At 33.6% G+C, this 27,480-nt stretch overlaps 1 protein-coding gene and 1 long non-coding RNA gene across 2 annotated transcripts; one reads left to right on the forward strand and one right to left on the reverse strand.

Moving 5' to 3' along the window:
• Epyc (epiphycan) lies at positions 1-26,953 on the reverse strand. Its single transcript, XM_074081786.1, has 6 exons — positions 26,789-26,953; positions 8,079-8,253; positions 5,317-5,475; positions 4,322-4,524; positions 2,989-3,084; positions 1-311 (listed from the first exon to the last, which is right to left on the reverse strand). Exons 1-6 carry the CDS (start codon positions 26,951-26,953, stop codon positions 141-143), a joined length of 969 nt encoding a protein of 322 aa, XP_073937887.1. The 3' UTR covers positions 1-140.
• LOC141425559 (uncharacterized) lies at positions 2,721-8,824 on the forward strand. Its single transcript, XR_012450535.1, has 3 exons — positions 2,721-3,086; positions 6,240-6,327; positions 7,998-8,824. It is a non-coding gene; the product is annotated as an uncharacterized lncRNA (long non-coding RNA).
• Positions 26,954-27,480: the final 527 nt, after the last annotated feature.

Raw genomic sequence — 27,480 nt, forward strand, 5'->3', positions numbered from 1 at the left:
TTTTAACATTTTTAGTTATACTGGGTGTAATCATACTATCCTTCAGAACACAGTTGGAAAGTTTGCTGAGTTTTGGTTTTGAGCAGAGAAGTACAATTGATTTCTTATTGTAGGCAGCATTGTGCTATGTTCATCTGAAGCTAGACAAGGCTCCCAATAGGCAAACGAGGTAGACACATGTATGCTTGAGGAGTTTTGCTGAGATTGATAGGGTTTCCATCCAATCGAATGTCTTCTAATGCTTTACGGATATAAGTCAAATTTTTAACATTGCAGAAGGTGTCTTCATGCATCTCCAAAATGTTGTTATTCTAAAAAAGATGAAAATAGATTATAGGACAAAATATACTACATTCTTAGTATTGACTGCTATTGTAGCCTATTTTGCTTCACCTGGTTTTATTCTTTGCTTTTTCCCTCAATTAAGACTGTGCATCATGTGGTTATTATATGTCAAGTACTGTTAAGGCAATGGAGAAAAATCAGTTAACAAAACAGCTATTTTCTTGCCATTATGGAGTTTATAATTCAGTAAGGGAAATATTAAATAAGTCAGAAAATAATTTTAAAGAAAAATGTTTTTTAAAATGGTGAAGTATTGTGAAGAAAGGATAGAGATGGCGAAAAGTAATCTTAAGAGTTAGCAAATGGACTGAAAATAATATGACAGGAAGACATAAGCATGGGAATGGGAAGAACATCCTAGGCTGAGAGAATGTCAAGTTCAAGTTCTGAAGGCTGAGCATAGAATGCTTCTCTCTCCACATCTAACATTCAAGTCGATTTGACTGAAGCGAAGTGAAAGACTGAGGGAGCAAATATTAGGAACATAACAAAGGCCCAGGACTAGATTTTTTATAAGAGTGGTATTGAATGCATTTCCCATACTATAAGCTTCACATACTTAATGCATATAAGTCAATGTTTTTAATATATTCAGAAAACTGTGCAACTGCCACAACAATCTAATTTTAGAATATTTTCAACACCTTCAAAGGAAACCCCAATTATATCAGCAGTGCTTCCACTTTCTCCTTTCCTTTCCCTAGCTCCTGAAAACTACTAATGTGTTTTCTGTTTCTAAGGACTCTCTTATTCTGGATATTTTACATAAATGAAATAATGAAGTGTATTTGATGAATGAGTTTTTTCACTTAGAATCATGTTTTCTAAATTCATACATGCAGCAGTGCTGGCATTTCATTCTTTGCTATTTCCTGAATGTATTGCTTTATGAAGACACATTATAATTTTATTCCTTCATCAGTTAATGGAAATTTGTATTGTCTCCAAATACAAACATTGGCTCTTATGAATAATATCTCAAGACTTTCAAGAATAATTCTTCCATGAATATTTGTGTACAAATTTTGTGTAGAAATTTCAGTTCTCCTTAGTTCTGTAAGGTTAGTAGTAATATATCCTTTTTCCTTACTAATTTAAGATTTTTTTCTAGGTAATTACAGCTAACAAGAATCTCTTTTTGAGCATTCAAATAACTAACTTTAAGTTTTATTTTTTCTATTATGTTTACTGTGTATTTCATTATTTCTCCACAGGTTTTTTTAGTTCCATTCTTCTTGATTTGGGCTGGTTTCCACTTTTCCTAGTGTTTTGAGATGGAAGGCTAGGTTATACCTTTGAGATCTTCTCTTTTAATACAGGCATTTGTAGCTATATCTTCCCCTCTCTAAACTTAGAAGGAGAACGTACTGCCAGTTATGTTAAAAAATCACCTCATCTTGTACATAGAAGCACATTATTTTAAATATAAAATCAAAGACTCAGTTACTTTGCAGAGTCAGCATCATCCCAGACAATAGTAATAAAGTTAATTCAAAATTGAAAAACACAGTCAAAAATTTCTTTGAAAATCCTCCCTCTAGTCATAAACAAGGCAAGAAATCTAAATATACACAGAAATTCCATTTTCTTCCCCCTGAAAAATAAAAGCAACAAGTCATTCAGAAACAGAATGAGGGTCAGAAAGTACATTAAAGAAAGAAGTAAATGTAATAAAGGTCATAAGAGAGAGTGGCATACAAGACTGACACAGATATATACAAAAAATACCAAAATATGGAAATACATACATTAATAGAAGAAAATCTTTATAGACAAGACAGATGAAAAACTCAGGACCAGTGACTTTTTTATACATAACAAAATCACTTCTTGTAGTATTTTTTACTTTTTCTGTTAAAAAATTACCTTGGACCTCTATGATCTCTGTATATTTATTCCACTGAACAAATGAAATTACCAGAAAAAGCTGATTATAGCTTTAAAGTTCCTCCCATCTGAATAATAATTGGTCTGTCTTCATTTCAACAACCAAAATTCCTTTAATTGAGCACATTTAAAACTCTTGGGTGAAATGAAATATATTTAGAAAATATTAGATCATAACATTTTTGACAATGTGTTTTCACTCATTGCTGCAAGGATAAAATGTGGCTTAATGGGATTACAGTAATCCAAACTTCAAGATATATTTTTTTTAAAGAAAGAAAATGCACTTTTTTTTTATCCAGAGAAATAAGGCCTGTCATTTCTCAGCATATGGGAATGCTTTAGGATTGAATTTAATTCAATACATAAAACCTAAAATCAAAAGATGAAATTGACATTTTCCCTTGAAAGTTAGAAGTTCTATTAGATTTTTTATTTCACCCTTTTCTACTTCTAATCATACACATTTTCATCAGACAAAGCTTTCATTTTTTTTTAAACTCTGTGTACCAAAAAGGTGAATTTTGATATCAAAAAGAATAAAAGTAAATCAAGGAGGCAAGAGTCAGACATTTATAAATACCAAGTGCTCAGATAGGAAGACTGAATGAGAGAAGGAGAAAAAGAAGCAGAAAATTTGTCTTCTGTCAAATTTTCTCAACATGGCAGTAGAGATAGATATTTGTGTTCAACTTCTTTCTGTTTGGTTTTGCTTCTCCTGGAGGTTTTAGGCTCACCTTACTAGTAGAAGCCTACCTGGAGATGAAGGGCCTGCAGGTTTTCTGGGAGTGGCAGAGGAATATGGTCCAAGTTGTTATCCGTGAGATAGAGATGGTGGAGATCATACATGTCCTGTAAGTATTCCAAATGCAGGGGCTTAATAGAAATACCCCTCTATGTAGCTGTTTTTAAAATAGCATGGGCCTATTCAGGTCTTGTTTTCTAAATTACTAGACAATTCAACCACGTTTTGGAAAATTTGGTGCAATGGTTTCTTTATGAAACTGAAAAGCACTTCTCAATTTCTAGCATGAACCTTGCCTTGTTCACTATAATTTTCTCAATTTAGCAAGGCAGTTACTTCCCATGGAAGACATTCTGCAATTAGGTTTTGAAGATTTTGGTGAGACATAGCAAGAAGTTCCTTGATTTTACAGGCATGTTGGAATGATAATTTTCTCTTGGTTGCCTAACAAGGAAAAGGACAACTTAGCAAGACAGAAAACATTTAGACAATAACTGGTCTAATCTCCCTAAACACTACAGAAAAACAAGTGACTTAGCACCACCCACACAACTGATCTCTACTTTTGTGAGGCTATAATGGTGCCTAACCCACCATTGGCAGGGGGCATAGCAGAGAGAGAGTGGTGATGGCATATCACCCCACAGTGACCTCCCTGAGAATAAAGTGGTTTCCCTTCAAAGAATATTTTAAAATTATTTGCTCAAGGTATATTTAGAGGAGCAGCTTGAACGGGGTAAGGATGGGTAAAAAAACTATTTGGTTACTGTTCTCTGACTCCATAATAATTACTCTGAGTTAGTCCTCTAACCCCAAACCAGCTTCCTTCACTTAGAAATGTTTTTTAGTTTGTTTGTTTTTTGGCAGCACTTCTGTTTGAACTCAAGGCCTCATGTTTGCTAGGCAGGCACTCTTACTACTTGAGCTACTCCATTAGCCTGCTTCACTTAGAAAACAAAATCTCTAAGGTTAACTGAATCCCTACTCCTTATAGGGAAATTTAAAAATCTTCTGTCCTCAAGACAGACTGCTCAAATAGTTATCCTTTCATCCTCGTGAAGTTTTCTTCCTGAGTAGAGTTTTCTGTCTTATACCACTTCCAGGAGGTCCTTGTGAATGGGTGCTCCAAGTAGCCACGCACTTCTTATTCCAGCTTTACTTTTTGTTCATGGTGCTAGAATGTACCAGAACACAGCATTTTTCAGAAGTATGATGATAGGGTAGAGAAATTTATTTTGGAAGATAAAAGTCTCAGTAAATTAAATCTCAGAGAAATGAAAAGGCTAGTCATGGACAGCAAATGAACAGGGAAGATGAAACTCTCTATAGGAACTGAAAACCTACTTTAAATGCTTCTTGCTTAATTCCTTTCCTTCCAAGTCTATTGTTGCTAATATCAATAAACGTCAGTGTAGTTGGTAATTCTGGTAGCTGCCTTATTTTGTTATCACGCAGGACAAGTTCTCGAAGTCGAGGCAGCTTTCGGAATGCATCTTCATCAATCTCAGATATTAAATTTGATGTCAGATCAATCCTTTTTAAATCATCTAGAAGAAAAAATGATGAAGCTAAATAATCTTGAATATAGTTGCTCATATAAAATATGCATATAAAATTTTCCACATGGTGAAAATATAAATGTAACAAGTATTGGACAGTTAATGAAATAGTTATCTATTTTATAAACATTTATTTCCCTCAAGTACAATTTGTGGTCATATGTATATAGGAAACAGTAACTTTTGCAAAGAAATTAGCAGGTTATTTTTAAAATGATGGCCTATTCTCTATACTTCTCATGAGCGTTGTCTGAATTTTACTAATTAAAACATGTTCCTTGTGAAGGGTGTTGTATTTTCTAACAGCCAAAATACAGATAATAAAAGGAAATCTTCAAATGATTATAATACTTTATGAAAGCAAGTACTGAAATCCTTATAAGTTAGTAGCAATGATAAAGTGAGAATTTAGGCTGACATTCATCCATGATAAAGCAACTGTGCCTTTAAAGGAAGCTTTTTCCAGTTAAATCCTTGTAAATAAATGATGACATTTTTCTCTTAATGCCACAAGAACTAGAACATATAATACAATTATGATTTATATTTACTTACAATAACAATATATAGTTTTATAATGGCCATAAATTGTTTATTCTTTCTTCTTATCATTATTAAAACAAACTCTCAAGTATATAAATAAGAAGAATAGACTTATGAGAAAATTTGATTTATGAGCTACATTTTGTCATTCAAGTTTCATTCTCAATACCAACATTTTATAACATAAAAATTTCAGGGACGTCTATAAAGAAAGGACATTACTGCTGTCTTCCATACTTAGGCTTGCAAAGTCATTTTTGTTGATCTTTTTAATTCTGTTGAAACGGGAATAGAAATAAGCAGTGTTCTTGGGCAGTGGAGGAATAGCATCTAGTTCGTGGTCATCACAGTAAACGGTAGTACTTATACAAGTGCACAGAAGGCAAGTTGGAAAGTCTGAAAGGTAAAGGTAAGTAATTATACATAAGTAACAAAAATTTTCTATGAATAATGTGGTTAAGAATATTTAGTAAACAAGACTAGACTATTCCACAGACTGCCCTGGTGTATGTCCTGTTTTGTCATAGTTATTTATTTATAAGGTAATAGTAAAGTGAAATATGTCAATTCAGTCTGCCCCTATTAGATTTTAAAGTATCTATTTTAAGTTATGAAGTGGATATATCATGGTTGCTACTTTTATACTTATTAAGAATTCTGTGTTTGAAATATAAGTATTAAGATCGTGCTTTTTATGTAATTAACATGTCATAATATTTCCATTAAATCTTTGATTCAATATTTAAATATTCCATGCAATACATATTATATAATTATATATAGCTGGCTTCATGGTAGCTGGTGAAACAGTGGTGCACACAGTTCAGTTTTATGATCTGCTGTGAGGTGAATGTTAGTTACCCAAATACCATTTTGACTATGATGGCATACAGTGTTTGGCTCAGTTGGGGAGTCCTGGAAGGGGGTCTCTGAGGAGATGATAGTTGAGTTGAGATCCATGGGAAGAAGAGTTCACTATGGAAGTAAGAAGGGAAGATTATGCCAGAGAGAGGAAGCAGCATGTACCAAGACCCTTCATTTTGGAGAGACATGGGAACAGGGGAGTCATAACAGATAGAGGTTTTCTAGGCTATTTTACAGATATTATTTATTATTTTAAAGATGGTTTGGAGTATTACATATTTGTTTTTCATTCTAAGAGATCATTCTTCTTGGATATATGGTGGAAGAGTGAAAGAGGGCAAGTAAGAAGAAGAGTAGACATGAGTTGCAGAGGAAAGAGTGGAGGTGAGTCCTAGATAAAACATGGTAGAGCTTAGCTAATGGTGATGGTGATAAGGAAGGAAGGTAACAAATCCAAGATGTTTGTGAGGCTATTTTTTCTCAACACGTTCATTTATTTCTTTTTCTCCAGACACACACACACACACACACACACATGTCCCTTCACCATTTGTTTACTCTCCATGTAGAGAATGGTGAGCTGCTAAGGAACAGGAGAAGCAATGACCAGAAGGAGAGGATGAAAAATGGGATAGGGCTATATTATGGAAACCAAGTGGATTGAGAGTTGTAAGGGAAAAGAAATAACTAATGGCCTACTTTGCGAGGTAAATTAAGAACTGAAAGATATTCCTCAATTAATTATTTAAGAGATAACCAAAGACTACAAAATCTGTAGAGTGATGGGGTTAAAATCAGGTTATAGTCAACTAAGGAGAAATTTGGAGGGAAGAGAAAAGTTAATATTGATATAATGTTCTCGAGAGGTTTTGTAAAGAATGAGAAATAAAAAATGGTAATTACTGTAAGAAGGTGTATTTGTGCTTTTCTGGTAAGAAGAAGTGATTAAAGAGGATTTTAAAGAAGGTGTTCAAGAGAGGAGATGTTGAATATCAAAGGGATCCTAGGAAGGTGTAAGAAATGGAACTTGATGTGTAGTGACAAGGATTCACATCCCACAAGAGGAGAACACAGTTCTAGCACAGTTGTGCTAGAAAGAGAGATAGGATACATAAGTATTAATGTAGGCAGATTGTGAATGTGGAACAAAAATACCAAGGAGTTGCTGACTCAGAGAGTGCATTTTCTCTGCTAAGTGAGAGTTTAGGTTATCTGATGAGCTTGAGGGGTAAAGGATAGAAGTGGCCATGGGTTGTGAGATGTGAGGAGAATGGAGCAAGTGAAATTAGAGACTAGAAGAAAATGATGGAAGAAATGTACTGAAATTGCTTAGTTATTACTTTGTCTTGGTTTACCTGGAACTTTCCTAGTTTTATTTATTTAAAGCCACTGAGCCGAGGAACTCCTCATACTCAGACTAACAGGATATTTGGTCACTCTAACTACAGGTCAATCTTGTCCATTTGTAGGCTCAGTTAGTGATGAATATCTGCTTCCTAAGACTGAGTGAAGAGAAAAAAAACACTGTTTTTCAATAAATACACGATCAAGAATCCCAACAGGCTAGCTTAAACCCAATGTACTAAGAACTATGTGATATCTTGTAAATTATTGTCCTCTCTTGAGTTATAGCTTCCTCAATGATAAAGAAAAAGTAATATTAACACTCTCACAAGGAGGTTGTAATAGTTAAATGAAATAATACAAAGTGCTCAGCATGATGGCTCACAGATGACATATGTGTAATCAGTGTAAAATGTTATAACTATCATCATCCTCATCATCCATTATCACCCTACAACCAACTGTGGTGACTCGATCTCAAAGGCATAGATTTTATCTTGCTAATCCATTAAATACTCTTTGTTCCAGAACTATATGCCACAACAGAGGTTTTGAGTAAAGATGTCAGGCCAATATTTCAATCCCAATTCTTTGGTTATTTGTTCATGAATTATAACTACTTTACATTTGAATGCAAAAATACATGTGTAACTCTTGTTTCACACCTAGCTTATTGCAGCATTTCTAAACTTTCTCCTTGTGTCATGCAGGTTCCCTGTGGAGTTGGAGCCTGGCAGTTTTGAGAGATGACAAAGTGGACTCAATTATAATTCACCATTGATGTACCTGACCTTCATTGGTGTGTGGACCCAGAACCCCTGTGAATTCTGGCTCCTGTGGAGAGGAGCCATCAATCAGCCTTGGTGTGGATTCCTCATCCTCGTCTTCGTCCTGGGCTCCCCCCAGCTCTGGGGCAGGAGTGAGGGCCATTCTGTTCCCTGATGGCATCACTGTCCTTCTTTTGATCTGAACAAAACAAGAAACAATTTTATCAGGCAACCTTAGCACCTTGTTTTTCAGTGACACAAATTTAAAATATATCTATTGTTGCCACAAGATGTCACTCATGTTTTGGTGTTCAACACAATGTGCCTGGCCTGCTGCCTGGAAGAGCACATATGGTTCTAGCAATTCTCATTGTTGTTTTTAATGAATTTTGTTTCCCAAATCTTGGAAATTATTTTCAATATCTTTTTTCACCCCTCTTTTGTTTTTTTAACATCTTATATGTTTGCTTTAAAAGTTCATTTATTATTTTTTGCTGAGCTATTATTTTACAGGAGTAAATTATTGTTGAGAAAGATTCAAATTAATCTAGATGTGCACCAAGTAAAATCCAAATGTCTCCTTTATTCCCCAGCTCCAATTCTACTCCCTTGAGATAATAACTGATAAGAAATGGATGTGCATTTTCTGCTTTTAATTCTTCATTTGTTGGATTCAAATATTCTCTTTCTTACCAACAGCTTGCAGAACTTCTATTGGAATTTTACAGGAAAGTATCCTTTCTGCTAAAATAGAATTTATAGTGATATTAAAACCATGTGAGTTAATAGTTATATGCAATTTTATAATATTTTCCATATTATTTGAATAGCAAATGCTACAAACAATACTTGATTATGTTAAAACTGACCTTTTTGAGAGTTTTGACAATAGAATGCATTCACAAAATTGCAAAAAAATTTAATATTTTCAGATTACACTTGTTTTCAAATTATACTTGTTTTCTCTTTATTTACTTGCATATTTTATGTAAGGAGTTGCTGCTTTTAATTATATGGCTTGCATTTAGAATAAACCCTTACTTTGAAATAATATCCCTAAGCTCAATGTTTATTCCTTTGTATTTCACTAGTATATGTCTTCCTCCCTGATGAGTTTGAAGACTTAGGCTGGAAATTTGCTCAGACATTTGGGGAACCAACACTCAAGGACCCTCTTTTTGATCTGTTGTTCTCATTATTTCAGCAGAAACCCCAGAATCTTCCTTGACTACACCAATATGAACTTTTTGCTCTCTTTTGCCTTTTACTTGCTTTCATTGAAAAAGCAAAAACACCAATTGTTTTCTAGATTACTTCCTGCCAAAATGATGTACAAACTATTACCTCCATTTGTAAAATAGACATAGGCATATAATTAAACTTGATAGTTTTCTTGTTGTTTAGATAACCATATGATATTTTTAGAAGAAAGCAAAGATTTATTAGGATGCCAGTAAAAGAAGAGAATGATGGGTGACTACATAAAGGAGCATGGGGTCAACTATAGGATGTTAAAGATAAACTTATTATTCAATGTCATTTTTGATGGATTTGAATACATAACATGACAAATGCAAGAAAACCTTTCTAAGAAACATTAAGGCTCCTTTCGTGCTTTCATAAAGTCTGTCTGTGTCAGCTTTTCCTATCCTGTGTTATACTGGTTGTCTCAGATTTTTGCATAATCAAGACTACTGGGTGGTAAACTGAGTTATATCTTTTATCATTATTCCTCTATGCTGTATAATATGCAGTCAACAAGTACTTTTGAAGTATAATTTTTAAAACTTGCTTATCCAAGGTATATTTAATTCATAGCTCTATGCTTGAATTTTGGAATTTTGGAATTGTAGGAATTTTGCTGAGAAGACCCAATGAATGTGAGAATACTTACTTTAAAATATTTAAAGCATGAAATCAAGGTAAAAGAAAATCATGCTGCATTTGATACTGTAGGAGCCATCCAGAAAGATAGTACAAAGCCTCGCCAGAAATCTCTAGCTGAGAAGACTGGGTGCATCTACCGAGAGACATAAGGTTTCCATCATTGAGGTCAGAATGAGACAGATTCAGAAGGAATGGATTTGCAGAGAGACCAAAAGGAGGCTCCAGGAAGAGTGGAAATTGAGACAGATGTTTCATGGCATTGAGGCAGCCTAAAGGGAGAAACACATTCCAGACACATTGCCTTGAATCTTTAACTTTGTAGGAAAATGTTTGCACATAGGTTTTTTTTTACAGATAATGGTTTTTCCACTGATTTGATGTGAAGCTGTAAGACCTCATTTGTCATCCAATATAATGAGGCAAAACAGCTTTTTTGTTTATCAGAAACTGTTTTGTTCATTGTTTGTTGCAAATAAAATGAGCAACTTTTAAAACTAAGGGAAAGAAATGTTTTTTGCAGTTCAGCAAAATTGCAGAACCATAACCCTGGTGCCTGAAGAGGCTTTTGTAATGAAGACACATTTATTCTTAGTATTAAATGGAAGTTATTTGGGCCTTTGTTTTTGCCCTCTGTTAATAATGTTCATACTTTGATTCAAAGTTGTGAAGCAACATATGTGAAAAATGAGGCCAGGGAATCATAACCACCTGTCTGACATATGGCGAACTTTTATGCTTATGTTACAGAAACCTCTATTTGTACATATAGCCAGAAGACACTTGTCTTTTCTCAAGCTATAATCAGTAACAATCAAATGTAAATATAATTGATCTTTTTTCATTCATTGAGCTTCCATTAATTTTTTTCAGGGGTTTTCTCTATTCTTTTTTCTTTACCTCCTTATTTTACTCTGATTCACTTTTGAGTTGACTTTTTGAATCTGTTGTTATATTTCTTTAGGCTTTAGAAGCACACAAAAAAGGTCCTTCCTGTGTAGAACTTTGATTTTAGTCATACTGCACATGCAGATCTTTACCTAGAATCTGCAAGGTATATCTTTGAGTCAATGGCTTGCAGTAAGTTGTGTATTCCTAGTCTTTTGTTTACCTGGCCTTTGAACTGTAATTCATGTCATGGTAGACTACACTGAAGAGTACATTCTGTGTTCTTGAAAGAGAATAAACCGGAAATGACAAATGCATAACAGACAGTGACTAGGATAGATGGAGGTCTCAACAGATGTCAGCCTGGAGAGTAAATTGCCAAGAAAAGAAATCCTTAGGTCTGCTCAGCCTCTGAAACTTGAAGAGTTTGCACTACATGTAGGTGCTCTGAACCTAAATGCAATCTCAGAGTAAAGTGGCTGAAAATACCCTAAATTGTCACAGACATAAGTTTTGCCCCTGCAAAACTTTTCCAATAGAAAATAATCCAGTTCTTTTTTTTTTTTTTTTTGTCAGTTTTGGAGTTTGAACTCAGGGCTCTGAACCACACTCCAGCCCAGTTCTATTTCTTACATCAAACTATACTAATACTTTAGTAACAATAGTTATGATGGTATAAATAATATTACAGAAGGTTTAAGACTTTCTGATAATAAACAGTACTGTCTGTCCATAGAAGAATCTCTCTTTAAAAATATTTAGCACCATTTTAAATAATAAATTTAAGTGACGATAAATTTTTAGTTAAAATCAAGTAGTTAATGATCAATTCCATTTGTCTCTTAGCAAAAGCACATATAAATGATTCATATAACTATTCCAGTACCAGTAAGTCTACTTAATTCATTTGTCTTAACTGCAGAGAAACTGTGAAAAATTGATGCATTCAGAAACAGCAGCCACATTTCTTCCTGACTACTTTCTTTGCCGGGGGTCTCTTCACTAGAAATGTCTGGTTGAATGTGTTGATCAAACTGTTTCAGATAGTCACAAGCCATTTGCAGCCATTCAGCATAGTGTTTGAATTAATAAAATCCAATGTGTTCTATTTTATTGATCCTTTGGTATTTGTTTAGTCTCAGCACTTAATGTGCACATAAGTGCCAATGAAGATTTCAATGAAAATGTGATATGTGTGTGATGGGAATATGCTGTAAAGGAATTCAGGCTACCCAGATTCATGCCCATATTTGTGAATAAGTGAAAGGATTAGTGAGTGAATGAGTGAGTAAACTTGTAAATGATAGAAGGTTTCCAATCAACAATTATCTCACCAATCAGACTCAATACCAATAGCAAGCATTACATTTAAGTTATGAGAGGCTGCATGTTATCTGTTGATAACATTTTCTAAGTATTTATTTAAAACATTACTTTTCTCCCTATTTACCACCATTGCTACAAGGTACCATACTCTATTGCCTGGAATACAGCAATAGTCTACTCATACCAAGTTAAGATATATATCCTCCAGTGTATATGTAGTAAGAATGAACTCTTAAAAAAACCAAAATTTACCATATCAAACCTGCTTAAAATCCTTCAGTTTTTTTTTTAATCATTCTAATAGCCACAAAAACAATAGCCTTGCAGAAGCTCTCTAACATTTGGTTAGGAGGAAGGATTCAGACTAGGTGAGTTTGAATCTAACCTAATTCTGAGACTGTGGACAGGTTACTTTCTCTCTTTGTTTTAGCCAATAGAATGTGCTACTATCATGTCAATTTTTGATGGAAGTCCTCCAGAAATGAGAAAATATCTATTTTCTCTCTGTGAAGTTTTCATATAAAGAAGCTGGAGCTGTGTGTTGGAAGATGAAAGAATATATGTTGGAAAGAAAAGCCATCTCAGATGAGGACAACCTAGTCCAAGCAGCCCTGAGTTAACCGAGCAGCTGACTTTCAACGATAGAATTCCTGATGAATACTATTAGTGCAGATAATTAATGCCATTTTAGATATATGAAAGGATTGTTTTGTATATCAGAGTAAAAAATATTATAATATAGCTGAAGGGGCATGAAAGAGCAAGTGTGAAAAAAAATTAGTTATAGCTCAGATGTGTCTATACATCTGCCAACTTAAAGTTGTTCTTATGATAGAAAAGTGATCCCAAAATTATACAGTAAGAGGAAATCATTACTCCAGGGACCTTGGAAGCTGCTTCTTGACTCTAGGTCATTAGGGATTATAATATAACTGAAGAAAGAAATAGTAAACTGAAGAGATGGAGCTGAGAAAAATTAGCTCGTGAAAAAGTTTGTTATTGTGGGCAGCACTGTATGGAGGAAAGAAATATAAACTTCATTGAGATGAATAACATGCTAAACATGGCACTCAGTCTCTTACTGAAATTGACAGTATGAAAAATATTCAACACTGATATAGGGAGATTGCAAAATATAATCAGAATTTTTAATAGTTTTCTTATATTTTTGTAATAAATAGTGTGTCAGAATGAAACTTTAGTTTGATGCAACATGATAGGTGAAACAATTCCATTCATTTTCCATTTGGGCATTCAACTAAAATATATTTTCCACTTTACTTGTATCTAGGTTGAACCATGTGGCTAGCCAACTGAATGGAGGAATAAATGACATGACATAGCTGGTCCAAGTCAATGAAGAGCAAGTATACTTTCTCCACATTCCTTCTTTTCCCTTAATCTGTCAATGGGAGATATCAGTTGACCAATAGAATAGAATGGACCTTGAAGTATCAAAATGAAAATAAGGAAATTATAACATTAAAGAAGTTTGGGTCTCTGAATTACCATATGGTGGAGAGTAACTTGTTGACTTGCACTAGATAGTCATGTCAGAATGATGTAAACGTAGTGTTAAGCCACTGAGATTTTGGAATCATTTGATACAACTAATAAAGCAATTTGCCTAAATATAGACATTACATTTTAAAATTCTCTTATCCATTTTCCTAGTTATATAGAAAACAACTTTTTATAAGTTGATTTATTTAGCATACATCATTAACATTAGAAAAATAAATGCACTTCTTTTTCTGATTCTTCTCTGATTTCTCCTTTACAAACTACTGCTCTATGATTTTGAATATTGGTATAGTACTCACTGAAATATTATACCACTAAATTTGTGTGAATGCATCAATATTCACATTTACCTACTTTTAAATTTCAGCATTCATTAGCCTAAGGCAAAATTAATAGTTACATAATGAATAGCTAAAAGCTAAATATCAAAATAAATTAATATATTTTTGCATGCAACAAAATAATATAAAGTCATAATATTTGATAGTGACTTGCTAGGATATTATGTACCAGCATTTCACTGTTAAGTTCTTTCTTATCTTTTTTCAGTCTATTTAAATATATGGTTATTCTTTATGAATTTATAACTCTAAAAAGTATTACTTCATTGTATTCAATGCAATTTTTAAGTGAAAAATTCAGTGCAAAAATCCCAGATCATTTAAAGCTTTTATTTAATCAAACCATCTATCTAGTCTTTGTTACTTTGGGGACCTCAGTATGTTTTTCTTTTTTCAAATGTTTATTTTCTTATTTGCTTTTATTTCAATAAAATGTCAACATTCTCTTTTACTTGCCAGAAAGATTTTCTACTTAAGTCTTATTCCCATTTATTGAACACTTCACTTACTATCATCTCCTTGGGCTTCAGAAATTTAATGGTCTTCTATCTTAAGTCTCTGAAAATACATTGTTTAGTTCTAATTGAATGCCTCCAAATAATTTAAGTAGGATACTTTGGCAAAGGATTTAGAAACATTATTTAATGGCAGAGTCAGTTCATGTTTCCTTTCCCCTTACTGTCCTTATTTCCCAAGTAAGGATGCCAGAAGGACAATTTAGAAAATTTATTGTACACTAAAATCAGTAATTTTATGAAGATGGAGGTAGGAGGAGGGAGGGAGTCACAATAATTGAAAACAAAGAAACTGGAACCTTCCAAACTTTAGCTCTTTATTTTTGATGATGTAATTTAGTTGCATTTTTTATTTTTTAAGTTTTCAATCTATCCCACTCTAATACAAAGAAAATTGTTCCTTTTTAAATGGCCTTTATTGAAGCACAAAGTGTAACACAACAAAAGGACCCTAGATAAGTCAGCTCTATAGTAACATAAAGCAAAAGAAAGATTATTTTCCAAAAGATAAAAATCATTGAATTTGCTGACTATCACGAGTTTTTGCATTCATTGTCCTACCAATAGAAGAGGGTTGTATAGTGTTTTATTGGCCTTGACAGCTTTAGCCTCTGGGATCTTCCTGTTTTTTCTGCTACTAAAATTTACAGAGCCCATTCAAATCTCCATTTTCTGTCTGTATTTGTAAAAGATTCAGTGTAGTTATAAAAAAAGGGTTTTTTTTAATTTAAAATATATTGGACTTTATTTCATTAATTTTTGTCTCTTTAATTAGAGATTTGTATTATAATTCAATTAGAAGATACTTGTGAAAAGATTTGATCTAGCTTCACTATCTTTTAGGTGTATCTTCTTTGCTTTCCTCTAATATGCCAAGGGATGGAGTGTATAACATGTATTTTTACAGGCATACCATTTAACTCTTTAAGGCTCAGATTAAAAATTAGCAAGGAGATTGGCATGATGTCATTTAGATTACCCTTTTTAATTTACCTGCTTGCATTTCAAATTGGTTACATTGATATCATAGGCCAATAACTGTACAAATTGGGAGATAACATCACTAAGCAATAATTAAAGTATTTCAATGCTTATATTAGAGTGTAGACCTTAAAAATGCAGGTTAAGTCTCTATGTCTCCAGAAAACTCAAGGTAAGTTGTACCAGAATTTGCCCATAGCTATTAGTTAGCGACATTAGGGAAGAAGCAGTAAAAATTAGGCATATTATTAGAGAGCTATGTAGGATGGTAATAGGTTAAGTACAATATGGGGTTAGAAATTTGTCCCATGATACACATGCCCAAATAACATTATCCAACTCAGAAAAATGAAAATTTCTAAAAAAAAAATTGAACAGTGATACATTTGGCAGACTCTTAAAAGATCGTATACTATCACTGTAGAAGATGCCACAAGGCAAAACTTATAGGACTATGTTAGAAAAATAAGAGTAATCCAGGAGAAAAGAAGACCAAAAACGAAAGAAGGCTCTCAATTTAGTACATAGAACTAGAGCAGCAAAGAGACCAAATTAAGATGAATATTAAAATGATTTAAGATAAAAGCAACTGAATGACTCTGAAAAAACAGTTGAAAGACATCAAACATGGACCCTGATTCTCACCCACAAATACTCTGATTTCAGTGTTCTGCTGTGTGACTTAGGCATTGGGAGTTTTTAAAGTTCTACAATTGATTCACATATGTAGTCAAGATGGAGAATCTCTGACTGTAGTAATGAGTTATGCTGCAGAATAAGACGTAGGGGACAGAATGTTACATAAATCATGTAGCATTAAAACATTGAGCCAAGTCTTGGATTGAGTGTGGTAGAGGTATTATTTTCTCAAGCTCCACAGGCACACAGGCTTCAGAAACATTAACAGCACCTTCCCTCCAGAGATCTTCTGAGGTTGATTCCCAAGTAATGGGGAAAAGTCTATGGGAGGTAAGCTTGATTTCCATGGCAGGAGGGAAGTGCAGAAGGCACTAGACACAGTATTCCCTCTGGAGAACAATCCTGGCCAAAAAAAATCTTGATCACAGTAGAGTCTGTTGCCTGACTTGATGTTGCAAAGTAAAGTGACAGAAACACACAGCTTTAGAGCAAAAAGGAAATTCAAAGGCTTTGGATGTGTAATAAGAAAAAAGAAGCTTCGGGTAAGACCTGGTCAGTGAGACTGGAGCCTTGTATATTTATTTACACACCATGCTAGAAAGCAGGAAGAACTCAAATACCACTCTGAGAGAAGAGAGATCACACTGGGGAAAGGGGTTTTTCCTAGATCAATGATTCTCAATTATAGTTGCATCAAAATGGTCTAGAATGATTGATAAAACACTCCAATCCCTTGTCACCTGTCCAGAGTTTCTGATTAGTTTGTCTGGAAGAAACCAGAATATCTGCATTCCTAACTAGTTCTCAAGTGTTGCTCATCCTTCCTATTCAAGGAAAGAGTGCATTTAAAGAGCTGATCTCAGACTGGTAAAACATCTTCTGGTAGGAGATTCCAGAATTTGTTCTTGAGTACAGTAGGTTATGGACCAGAGGCAATGAACATAAATGGACCAACATCTGGAAAAACTAACAAGACTTTTCTTCTATCTTCTGGTTTTCCTCAGGTTTTGTTGAGCCTCTTCTTTGGTCTGGCAACACTATGTACTGGTTTCTGGGACTATATTTTGTTTAAATACCATTATTTTGGGAATGTAGGATTAACTTGTTCTTTAAATTTGATGGGGATACAACTAGTGTTGTGACAATATTGTGGATGTGAGTGAGGGTTCCTTCTCTTTAATATTAATGTTGTAGTGGATTTGACACAGAACTAATGCAATTTATTATAATCTGTATGTCACTGAAGGAATGGTGTAAGAGTCTACTCAAGTCATAGTTCCTGAAAGAATTCAGCTTAACTCAAGCACCAAAAATCACCCGAAAGAAACTGGGAAAGGGAACTTTAATACTACATACACTGAACTTAAATCAGAAGATAAGAAACTATAATTTTGTGCTCTCATTTTTTTAAAAATTTGAACAAATTTAGACTATAATTTGTGAGATGCTTTGTAGTATTCCACTTTCCACTGCTTTAACAAAATACCTGAGTCTAAGTAACGTATAAAGAAAAGAGGTTAATTAACTCACAGTTTTGCAGATTAAAAAGTTCAAGGTTAGAAATTCCCATATGTTTGACTTCTGGGCCTGATAGTAGAGGGTTTCATAATGGGAATATGTGCAAGCAGGAGTAATCACATGGTGAGACAGGAAGCCAGAAAGACCAGAGAGGGAGCAGTCTGGCCCTTGTATAAAAACTCTCATGACAACTAATCAGGTTCACACTACTCTCCTTCTGAGAGTAGCACGTTGGTGATCTAATTACTTCCCACCAGGCCTCATCTCTTCAAGATTCCATATTACTTCCCAATACCACACACTGAAGACCAAACTCCTAGTACATAATCCCTTGCAGGACACACACAAACAATATCCAAGTCATTTCAGGTGTTGATTGGCTGTACTTAATCTTTCCTCAAAATCTTCATTGATGAGTAGAATTATGTACAAATTTGTATCATCTTTGTGTCTGCAGTCATATCTGAGAGTATTTATTTAGCATTTGATTTCATTGCAGATCTTTCAATAAGGAGTTTTAGAGAATGTGTCTTGATATAATTTTAGGTAGAATATAGAACCAAGAGTGAAATAACAGTCTCAAGTATTGAAATGTCTTGGAAATAGATTCACTGATGTGCTATTTGTTTTATTTCAGAGTCTTATGGAAGCAAAATCTACATATTGAAGAGTAATATTGGCATAGTCCTAGGTCTCTCAAAAATGGGATCATGAATGCCCTAAAATGGGCTATAAAAAAGAAAGTCATATTGGACTTCATGGCTAAGCCTGATGGCTTGAAAGGCCATCATCCTGGCATGGCATGTCCTCCTGAAGGAAGAAAACGACCAGCTGAATAATGCATAGGACAAGGAGCTAGCCTAGAAGGTTCATCTTCCTTTTGAAAGAGGAATTGTCTGTCAAGAATAGGCATTCTGTATTTCACCGTGTGTTCTAACATTTACTTTGGTGGGCTCTGTTCGGAGGCCTTGGTTGACCAGCAACTGTTTGTATAGTATATTTCTGCAGCTTTATATTGAGAATTTTTGATATATATACCTGAGTGCTGATTTCTTATTATGTTCTTAACATTTTTTGTGCTTTTCTGTGCTTTCATAATTAATTTACATTTGTAATCTAATGATATAATATAGCACAATTAATAATGTATAATACAAGTTATGATATTGTGGAGAATATAATATAATCTATACAATATATAATTTCTGTTGTAGTATTAGTAAAACTATATTTTTTAAATCTTTTCATATTTATGTACCTACTACAGAATTTACTCACCATGTTGCCTTAAATACTCTTCAAAAAAGATGGTGGATAAATACACAAGGAAAAACATCTTATATCTCACATAAACTGTCAGATTAACAACAAAGGACAAATTCAAGGATGTCATTTCAACATTATGTATTTTGTGAGACAATTTATAGAAATTACATTCCAATAGACAACTATAGATCTTGCATGTATAAATACACAGATATATAGATATATTACACCTTTCTTCACTTCTAAAATTATATTAAAATTATCTGTTTATAAGACTATTAGACTGAGAGCTCTAAAGAGCAGAAGGAGTTTGTCTAAATTTTTGCCTCAGCAAAAGATTGATTCGTGCACCTAAGGTGAACCCAAGTGCAATGCAGTTTAGACTTCATCATAGCTCAAATCCCACCCTTTCCATTAAGCCACCTTCTGCAGCAGCATCAGTATTTTTTTTGCTTTTTCTTTTTTTTGGTGGGACTGGGGTTTGAACTCAGGGCTTTGGGCACTCTACCTCTTGAGCCACCCCTCCAGTCCATATTGGCATGGTAATTTTTACAGATGAGTTCTCGTAAACTGTTTTCCTGAGCTGACCTTGAACAACCATCCTCCTGATCTCAGCCTCCTAAGTATCTAGGATTACAAGTGTGAGCCACCAGTACTTGCCTGCCTCAGTGTTCTTAATTGAATTATTCCATTGTTAATCTCACATTTTCAAACACTTTCTATGTTCCAGGCTCTAACATAAACATGTTTATGTTATTAATCCTTAAGAGATATATTATAATAGGAAGCTGAGACTTAAGGGGGTTCTATGACTTGTAAAAAGTCATGTAGTTGGTATGACAGACCTGGGTCCACATCTTAAAAATTTGGCTCCAGATTCTGTGTTACTCAACACTGTGACAAACAGCCTCTCAACCAAGGAATGGGTATATAAATAGATAATACCTATCATTATATAAATGAGAATCTCCTACCACTCTTTGTAATGTGCATGTTATCTATCCATGAGCCCCTGCAAAGCCAGATTCAGAAGCAAATATCCTCACCTACTTGTTTTGTTTAGGATAGCCACTGTGACAATCAGCAACTAACCAATAAGCCCAGGCCTTCAGAGGATAATATTTAAATTGTAGAAATGTCTTCCATTTATTTTTAGGAAAAGGACAGACCAAGGTTTTTATTAAGGAAAATGGAACTTTAAATTTGTGTCCCATTTTTTTCTTACAGTTATACAAATAAATCTTGATGCTATTTCTTGTTACCATTATGTCAACACTTGGCTTCCAGAAGTGTTCAAAGGTGCCCAGTTTTTCGGCCTGGGTCACTAAAGATGCAATCATATGGATTTAACATACTAGTATGTAGATATGTTAAGTACAATGGAATACTGCTTTAAACATGAGCCTGGTGTTCAAATTTATTTAAGTAATCTATATTAGTTATCTAAAAGAATATGACCATGAACACCGGGCAATGAAAGCTGTATTTTATTTTCTGTTTTATCTTGAAACGAATGAGAGAGAAATGTGTTTTGGCAAAGACTTCTCAATTTCCACGTTTCTGACAGAGCTGCTTTCAATTCAGAAGGATCATCTTACCTCTCTCCCTTAAATACTTTTGCAGTTAAGAGAAATGTTTGGATATTGTGTCAGTTATAATCACCTAAAAATTGCTGTTTTCTGATTTCTAATAATCAAATTACTTAAGTTTAGAGAAAAGACATTATTGGACATAGTTAAAAGAAGTCAAGATTACAAAGCAGAAGCAGAGAAATAATGGTGGTGTTTACTGCCAAAGTCTCTCTGCTATGGTGTTAAAAGAATCTGGTTTAAATTTTACTCTGTTATTAGCTGAATAACCTTAAGCAAAATTCTGGGTTTCAGTTATTCTTATTGAATGGATACAATAATGTCTTTGTTTCAAGGATACTCTGAATTAATTTATGTTTGTCATCTCAAAAATAATATATAATGCAAATACAAAGAAGTATTTGCAAAGAATATCAATATTTTTCCTAGTGAGTTGCCATGATTGTTTATTTTTGTTGCTTTATTTTTTATGGTTTTCAAATAGCTTAAAATAAGAATTAAGTAGTTTAAAAATTTTTTAAAGGAAAATTGATGACAACCTTATTAAAAGATTAACAGAAAATTTCTTCCCTTCCTTCCTCTAGAGTATCTTTAGTAAAGTGGGAAATCAGCTTTTATTTTTTGCTACATCCAGAAAAGAATATTAATTAAATATTGGTAGAGTTACAATCTCTTCTTCTTCTAGTATCAGGTATTTGATATGCAAACTTTGTTTGAAACTTTAAAATTTACTATATACCTTGCCAAAAATGAGACATGATTCTAAATATGAAGATAAAATGTATTGCCAATATTTTTTCAGAGGAAATAAATAGTAGTAACATTATTAATTTAAATACATTTGTTCAGAGAAAAGCTAATGTCACGATCCTTTTAAAGTAAGGTTATCTAAAATGGAATATGATTTTTAGGAGTAGTCCAGAATTAGCTTGGTTCTCCTTAAGCACTTTCTGGAGTTAGCAGTACATCTACATCTGGTTTAAGATCATCTTACACTATGTTCTAAAGACAGGAGAAGATAAGTAATTTCTTAATTGTTAGTTAATACAACTGCTTTCACTTTCTCTCCCATTCCCATAACCTCACCAAATTAATTTTCACTCCTTTGAGACCCTTATGGCTTCATGTCTCTAAATGTTATTTTTTAATCTTAATTCATTTGTTAAATTCAACTCACTTGTTTCCATGGCAGATTTTTTTTTTATCAGAATGATTTTACACAATGTAACTACATGTTCTCACCAGGAAGAGAATTGGCCTCAATTTTAAGAACAGTGGAGAAGCAGCAGTGGAGAAGAATGAAGGGAATCATTCTTTATTTATGTAAGAAATTTCCTGCAGCCAATTTTTACTGAGTGCCCTTTTTTGTTATTGTTATTTACTCATGAATGTATACCCCATCTCGTTCCAGAAAGGAAACGAGATAGTTTTAAAACAGCATATGATAATACTTCAATAAAATCTAGATGATGAATTAGGGGAACAGGAAGCTAAAGGTGGGGGAGTTGCATGAAGCCAGGGAAGAATGAGGCAAAAATTTAACTCTATGTTCTTAGCAGGCAAAGGAAATGACAAGTTACATGTTTAAAGCCCTGAAAATAAGCACATTCTTTAAAACTTGCACTTATTCTGATGCTGAGGCCTGAAAGAAATCTCTCTTTTAAATCCTCATAAACAACATTATATCATGTTAATATAAATGTCCTCCACACCATCTTAGAGTAAATATAATCAAGAACTCCATAGGACTCTATAGTACAATGTTTCTTAGTGTTTACTGAAGACAGAGTATGTAGTACAGATGAGAAGTCTAATTGGATGGGGCCAAGGAAATTCCTCTGGAAGACTGAAAGTCTACATCCTTCATTAGAGCTTCACGAATAATAATGTTGTCATTTTGCCATTTCTGGGGAAACACACTATTTAGGGCCCTTGCCATCCTAAGAGAAATGGGCTATTCATAACCCCAAGACTAAATCATAAAAACAGAAAACACCACTTTCATTAAAGGCAGACTCAAACCATGCAGTGAATACAAAGTTTTGAAAAAAAAAATGTAGGTTTCTGATAAATTTTTTTAGGGCAAATAGACATATGTTACATGTAGTGGTTTAGGAAAGCACTAAACCACTAAATGTGTGCATATGTGTGTGTATGCCTCAGAGCATAAATACTTAAATGTATGGCAGAGCATTCCTACCCACTATAATTCTTCAAGTAGTCTTAATCCATTCTTTCTTACTTATTGGGCAACACAGTCTGCTGTTCATAAAGGTTAATTCTAGTTCACATTATCTACACACAGAATCATTCTTTTCTTTCTCCTAGGAGTGTTGAAATACCTGGCATCCACTTCAACTAAAACCTACATAAAGTTAAAAGGACAACCTGAACAGTGAAGAAACCTGACAGACGATAGTAGCAATCTTTTATTACTGCATTGGAAATAATTTTCTGCTATGAGAACATAGTATTACTATGAATATCAGTACTGTTCAATTTTTAGTTATTATTTAACTGCTCTCTGTCTTAAAATTTGAATATGAATCTATCAATGGAAATACTAGTCGTACATCATAATTTTGTTATGACAAATAAATGAGTTACCATGCAATATGCCTAGAACAACAGGAACACATAGGAACTATTCATTCAGGATTAGCTATTGTTCATCAGAAAGCAAGAAGTCAATATATTGACCAGATAGCCTACAATAAATTTCTATTCACACATGAAAATAAAACAAAGCTCCGTAAAAACACAGCCATTTTACGACATGTCAACAAGTCTATCCACTGGGTAACAGATGGCACAACTATGGGATTCTTAGATATAAAACCTGTTATAATTCTAGAATTCAGTAGATTCCGGATATTCAAAAATCATCATAAATCATGTAAGTAAAGTAATCAGTGTGGTTTACTATTATTGCATATAATTTAAAAAAATGAAAATAATGGCCCTCACATAATCACGTAGAAGGCAATGGAGGTGGTGAAGTGGCTCAAGTGATAGAGTGCCTGCCCAGCAAGCATCAGGCCCTGAATTCAAACTCCAGTACAGCAAAAATAAAATAAAAGCTAAAAAAAGAAGGCAACGGATATACCACCACTAACAGAAGCCAACAAAAGTCAGTGGAGATTCTAACACTGTTTTAGATTATTGCCAGTTAAATTGCTGGGTTCACAAATGCCAGACTTGCAGCAGTATAAGTTAAATTTTGTTTTCAGGGAAAATATTTATGTCATTACATGTTGTTTTATATTGTTGCCTAACAAGTTGCCATGAACATAGTAGCTTAAAACTAATAAGGCAACTAATAAAGTTGCCATTTTTTAAGTCATAAATTTTGTGGGTTGGAAATCTAGGGTTGGCCTAATTGGTCTCACAACGCCAAAATCACAGTGATGACCAAAGCTGTGACGTCATGTAGACCTCAGGATTTGTCATATGTATATACCTGAGGTCCCTATGTGATGGCAACCTGTCAGTTCTCTCACTTACCCCACTAAACCATCTAACTTTAAAATCAGCAGCAGATAGTCCCTTTTGCATTGAATCCCTTTCATGTTCTGAATGTCCTCCCTGACAGCAGGTGCTTAGGTAAAAGGCTGAGGCATTTAGGACTGGCACAGCTAGATAATCTCCCTTTTCTTAAGTTCAACTGTACCATACAACATAAGCCAATTATTAGAGTGATACCCTAATATATCCATAATGCTATTATACATGGCATGGATATAACAGATAATGGGCCTTTTAGGGGGCATCTCTGAATTCTACCTACAACCATATATCAAAGACCTAGACCAAAAAGTGTGCTACATTGGACTAAGATGCTAAGTCTTACAATTTATAAGAAACTGGAATATATTTGAGAAGCTGACCAGAAGAGACCAAAATCTGGATTCATACAACTACATTGAAGAAATTAATGTCACTTTATGGGGTTCTGTTATCTATTCCTGTACATACATATATTGGCTTGATTTTAAATATTGCATAAGGAAGGAATTTTACATGAGTTCCATATTTGTGAAACAGTTTATATTTAACTTTGTTGATATCTGAGCTAAACTTTTAAATTATATTCTTCATGTTACCTTATGCTACCACTTTGTTTTTGTATTTCTTTTTACATAGACAGTGGGTAAATGGGTTAGTTGAATATTTTTGTTACTGACTGAACCAGTTTTGCAAATATTTTTAAATTATATTTTAAAGTGTGTTATTTTTCATTAAAGCATAAGCATAGATATATTTATATCTATATCCATATCATCTTTAAAAAGTTTTGTGATGATTAATTCATCATAATGGATTGTTAAGTTACAGATAGCTAATTTATTTATGTCACCCTCAAAGAATTGTTACTTTCTCTAGGTTATTAGGAATTCTGAATTTGGTTATAACGAGAATTGTTTAGAAAGAATTCCGTGGGAATTAGGGATGTTTGTATGGGTTAACAGCTGGGGTATGTAAGGATACGATGTCACATATTTGGTATATTGCTGGAATTTTGTTACCCTAGAATATGCAAATACTAAGGAAAGGTTCTATATTAAAGCATCAGTATATAGGTATGCTTCTTAGCTTCAATTTTTTGATGACAAGAACTTCAGTATCTCATGACCATGACAAGGGTTTCATATGCAACAAGAAGAATACTAAAAGCTAAGAATGGGTCTGCATATATGGCTTATCTCCACAATATTGCTTAAGAATGACTCAGACCCAAACAATATTTCTTCTAGTGCTTTTGGCCTTCTGAAAGGAATAAGCAGAACCCTTGAATTCACTCCTCAACGCCATTCAAAATAGAGGATTCAATAATGGTAGTTATTAAATCTCTTTGAGTCTCTGGATTTTTTTTTTGTGGAAAGACAAGTAAGTTTTGAAGTAAATATTTAATTTGGTAGATAAAAAAAAATTTATTAAAAACAGGGCAAAGGCCTGGGAGAGATGGAGGGATAGGGAAAAAAAGGCTCCAGAGTGATAGTGAGAAAAAGAAAGAGAAAGAAGGAAAGGAGAAGACTTGTGAAAACTATTGTCTTCTGAAAATCTGACTTATATTTCATAAGGTAACATGAACTATATTGAACATTTCTACTCTCTTCTTAATAAAGATATAGTTAATTTCACATAAATTAAATATATAATCTTGTCTAAATATTTTGTATTCTTGATTATCAAAAGTAGCAATTCTAAGACCACCCAAAATGTTATCAACTCTTAAAGGTGATGTAATTTCCTTTTTTATTTATAATTAATTTTTGTCAACAATATACATTAGTTACACTTCAGAGTTTCAAGGTCAATTTGTTTTCTGACTCATGAAAATTATCCTGTATCCTTTAGTTATGTAAAAGAATAAAAAACCTAGCATTTAATTAGGAACATGTCATATCAGATTTATGTAATGGGTTGGAACCTTGGCAATGCCCACATTATTGCTTGGAAGACCATTAGCCATTCAGAAATGCACATTGACTCCTGGAATATAGTGCAGGCCTTGACCATTGTCCTTTCTCTGTTTTCTTTTAATTTTTTTCTCATTTATTTTAATCTTACATCTTTCCTCCAACCTTTCCTCATCATTGCATGAGTAGCAGTTTATTTTATTTTTCATTTTTATTAAGATGTATTCATTGTAGAGAGGGGATTTATTGTGACAATTCTGAATGGCCTTTCTTTGTACATTGGTTAGATTGGCCACACCATCTCCAACCCCCAGAAACCCCTCACTGCCCTACTTAAAGCAATTGCAAGAGGTTTCATTGTTATATTTTGTATATGAGTATGAAGCCCATTAACCATATTCCCTTACCTTCATGTCCTCCATTCACCCTCCCTCTCCCACAAGTAACCCTCACACTGTACCTATTTTATAGTCCTGTCTTTCATTATTAATTCCAAAATCAATTTCAGGGGGTTTCTCAAACTATCCCTGCTGTGAGTATACTCTTCTTCTTCTTGCCGATTGCCTTTCTTCCTAAAATTCTGTTATAACTTAAGGGAAATTCTTTTTTTTTCATTTTATTGAGGAAATATGAAGAAAAGAGAGCTAATTGCAAGACAGCAAAAGGCTGTCCCAAGGTCAACTTCTAAAAGATTATACATGTTCTAAGAGAAGGCTAACATGCAATTATTAATATAAAACCTCTCTACTTAAAAATAAGCAAAAAAGTATATTTTGAAAGAACAAATTCCAATTGCCCCTTATTCGATGCTATTCAAAGTCTCCAATGGAAGGAATTAATTACCTCTGCATGATCAATAGGTATGTTTTCATAGTCGTATAAGTTACTCAGGTCTCCCAAGGTGGCATCGTAGGATTCTGAGTCATAGTTCATGGACTCTGGAGTTGGGGCAGTCATTGCAGCATCAAAGATGATAAGTCCCAGAACAAGTCTTGCTAGCATTTTCATCTTTCAGACCTTCTTAATCATAAAATATTAAAATGCATAAATATTTAATTGATATATCACTGCTAATAGGAATGATAAGTCAATGTCAACATCAAGGAACCCAAGCTGGTAGGGTTTTTTTAACATGGATAATTTGTAAACATAATACATGAAATGACATGGCTTCTGAGGACCATTGGTACTGATGTCTAAACTAATTCACAAACTTGTTCACATTTTTACAGAAGATATTTTCTTTACAGTGAAATCAATTTTATATTACAGAGAAAAATGGAGACAGTGGGCTGCAAAAAGACTGTGATGTACTTATTCACAAAAAACCTGTTCATCACTTAATAAGGATTAAGACTTTTAATTAAGTCTGGGATGTAAACTTGATGATGAGGATGATGATAATGATGACTAGAACTGTCCCGCATTTTACAGTTAAGAAAACTGAGGCAGGGTTCATGGGTGATACAACCACTCCTAATAACTCTCTCTTGCATTCAAGCTTGAGGATTTTTTCAAAACAAAGTAATAAAGTT

Source organism: Castor canadensis, chromosome 8 (genome assembly GCF_047511655.1).
Source record: "Castor canadensis chromosome 8, mCasCan1.hap1v2, whole genome shotgun sequence".
In the NCBI taxonomy this organism is placed as follows: Eukaryota; Metazoa; Chordata; class Mammalia; order Rodentia; family Castoridae; genus Castor; species Castor canadensis.

What these genes read in the sequence shown, in the direction of transcription:
- Epyc (XM_074081786.1), bottom strand. Translation starts at nt 26,953, where the DNA reads ATGAAAATGCTAGCAAGACTTGTTCTGGGACTTATCATCTTTGATGCT. An exon ending in TACCTATTGATCATGCAGAG is followed by an intron (nt 8,254 to 26,788) that starts GTAATTAATTCC and finishes TGTTTTGTTCAG; the next exon opens with ATCAAAAGAAGGACAGTGAT. An exon ending in AAATGACTTTGCAAGCCTAA is followed by an intron (nt 4,525 to 5,316) that starts GTATGGAAGACA and finishes TTTTTCTTCTAG; the next exon opens with ATGATTTAAAAAGGATTGAT.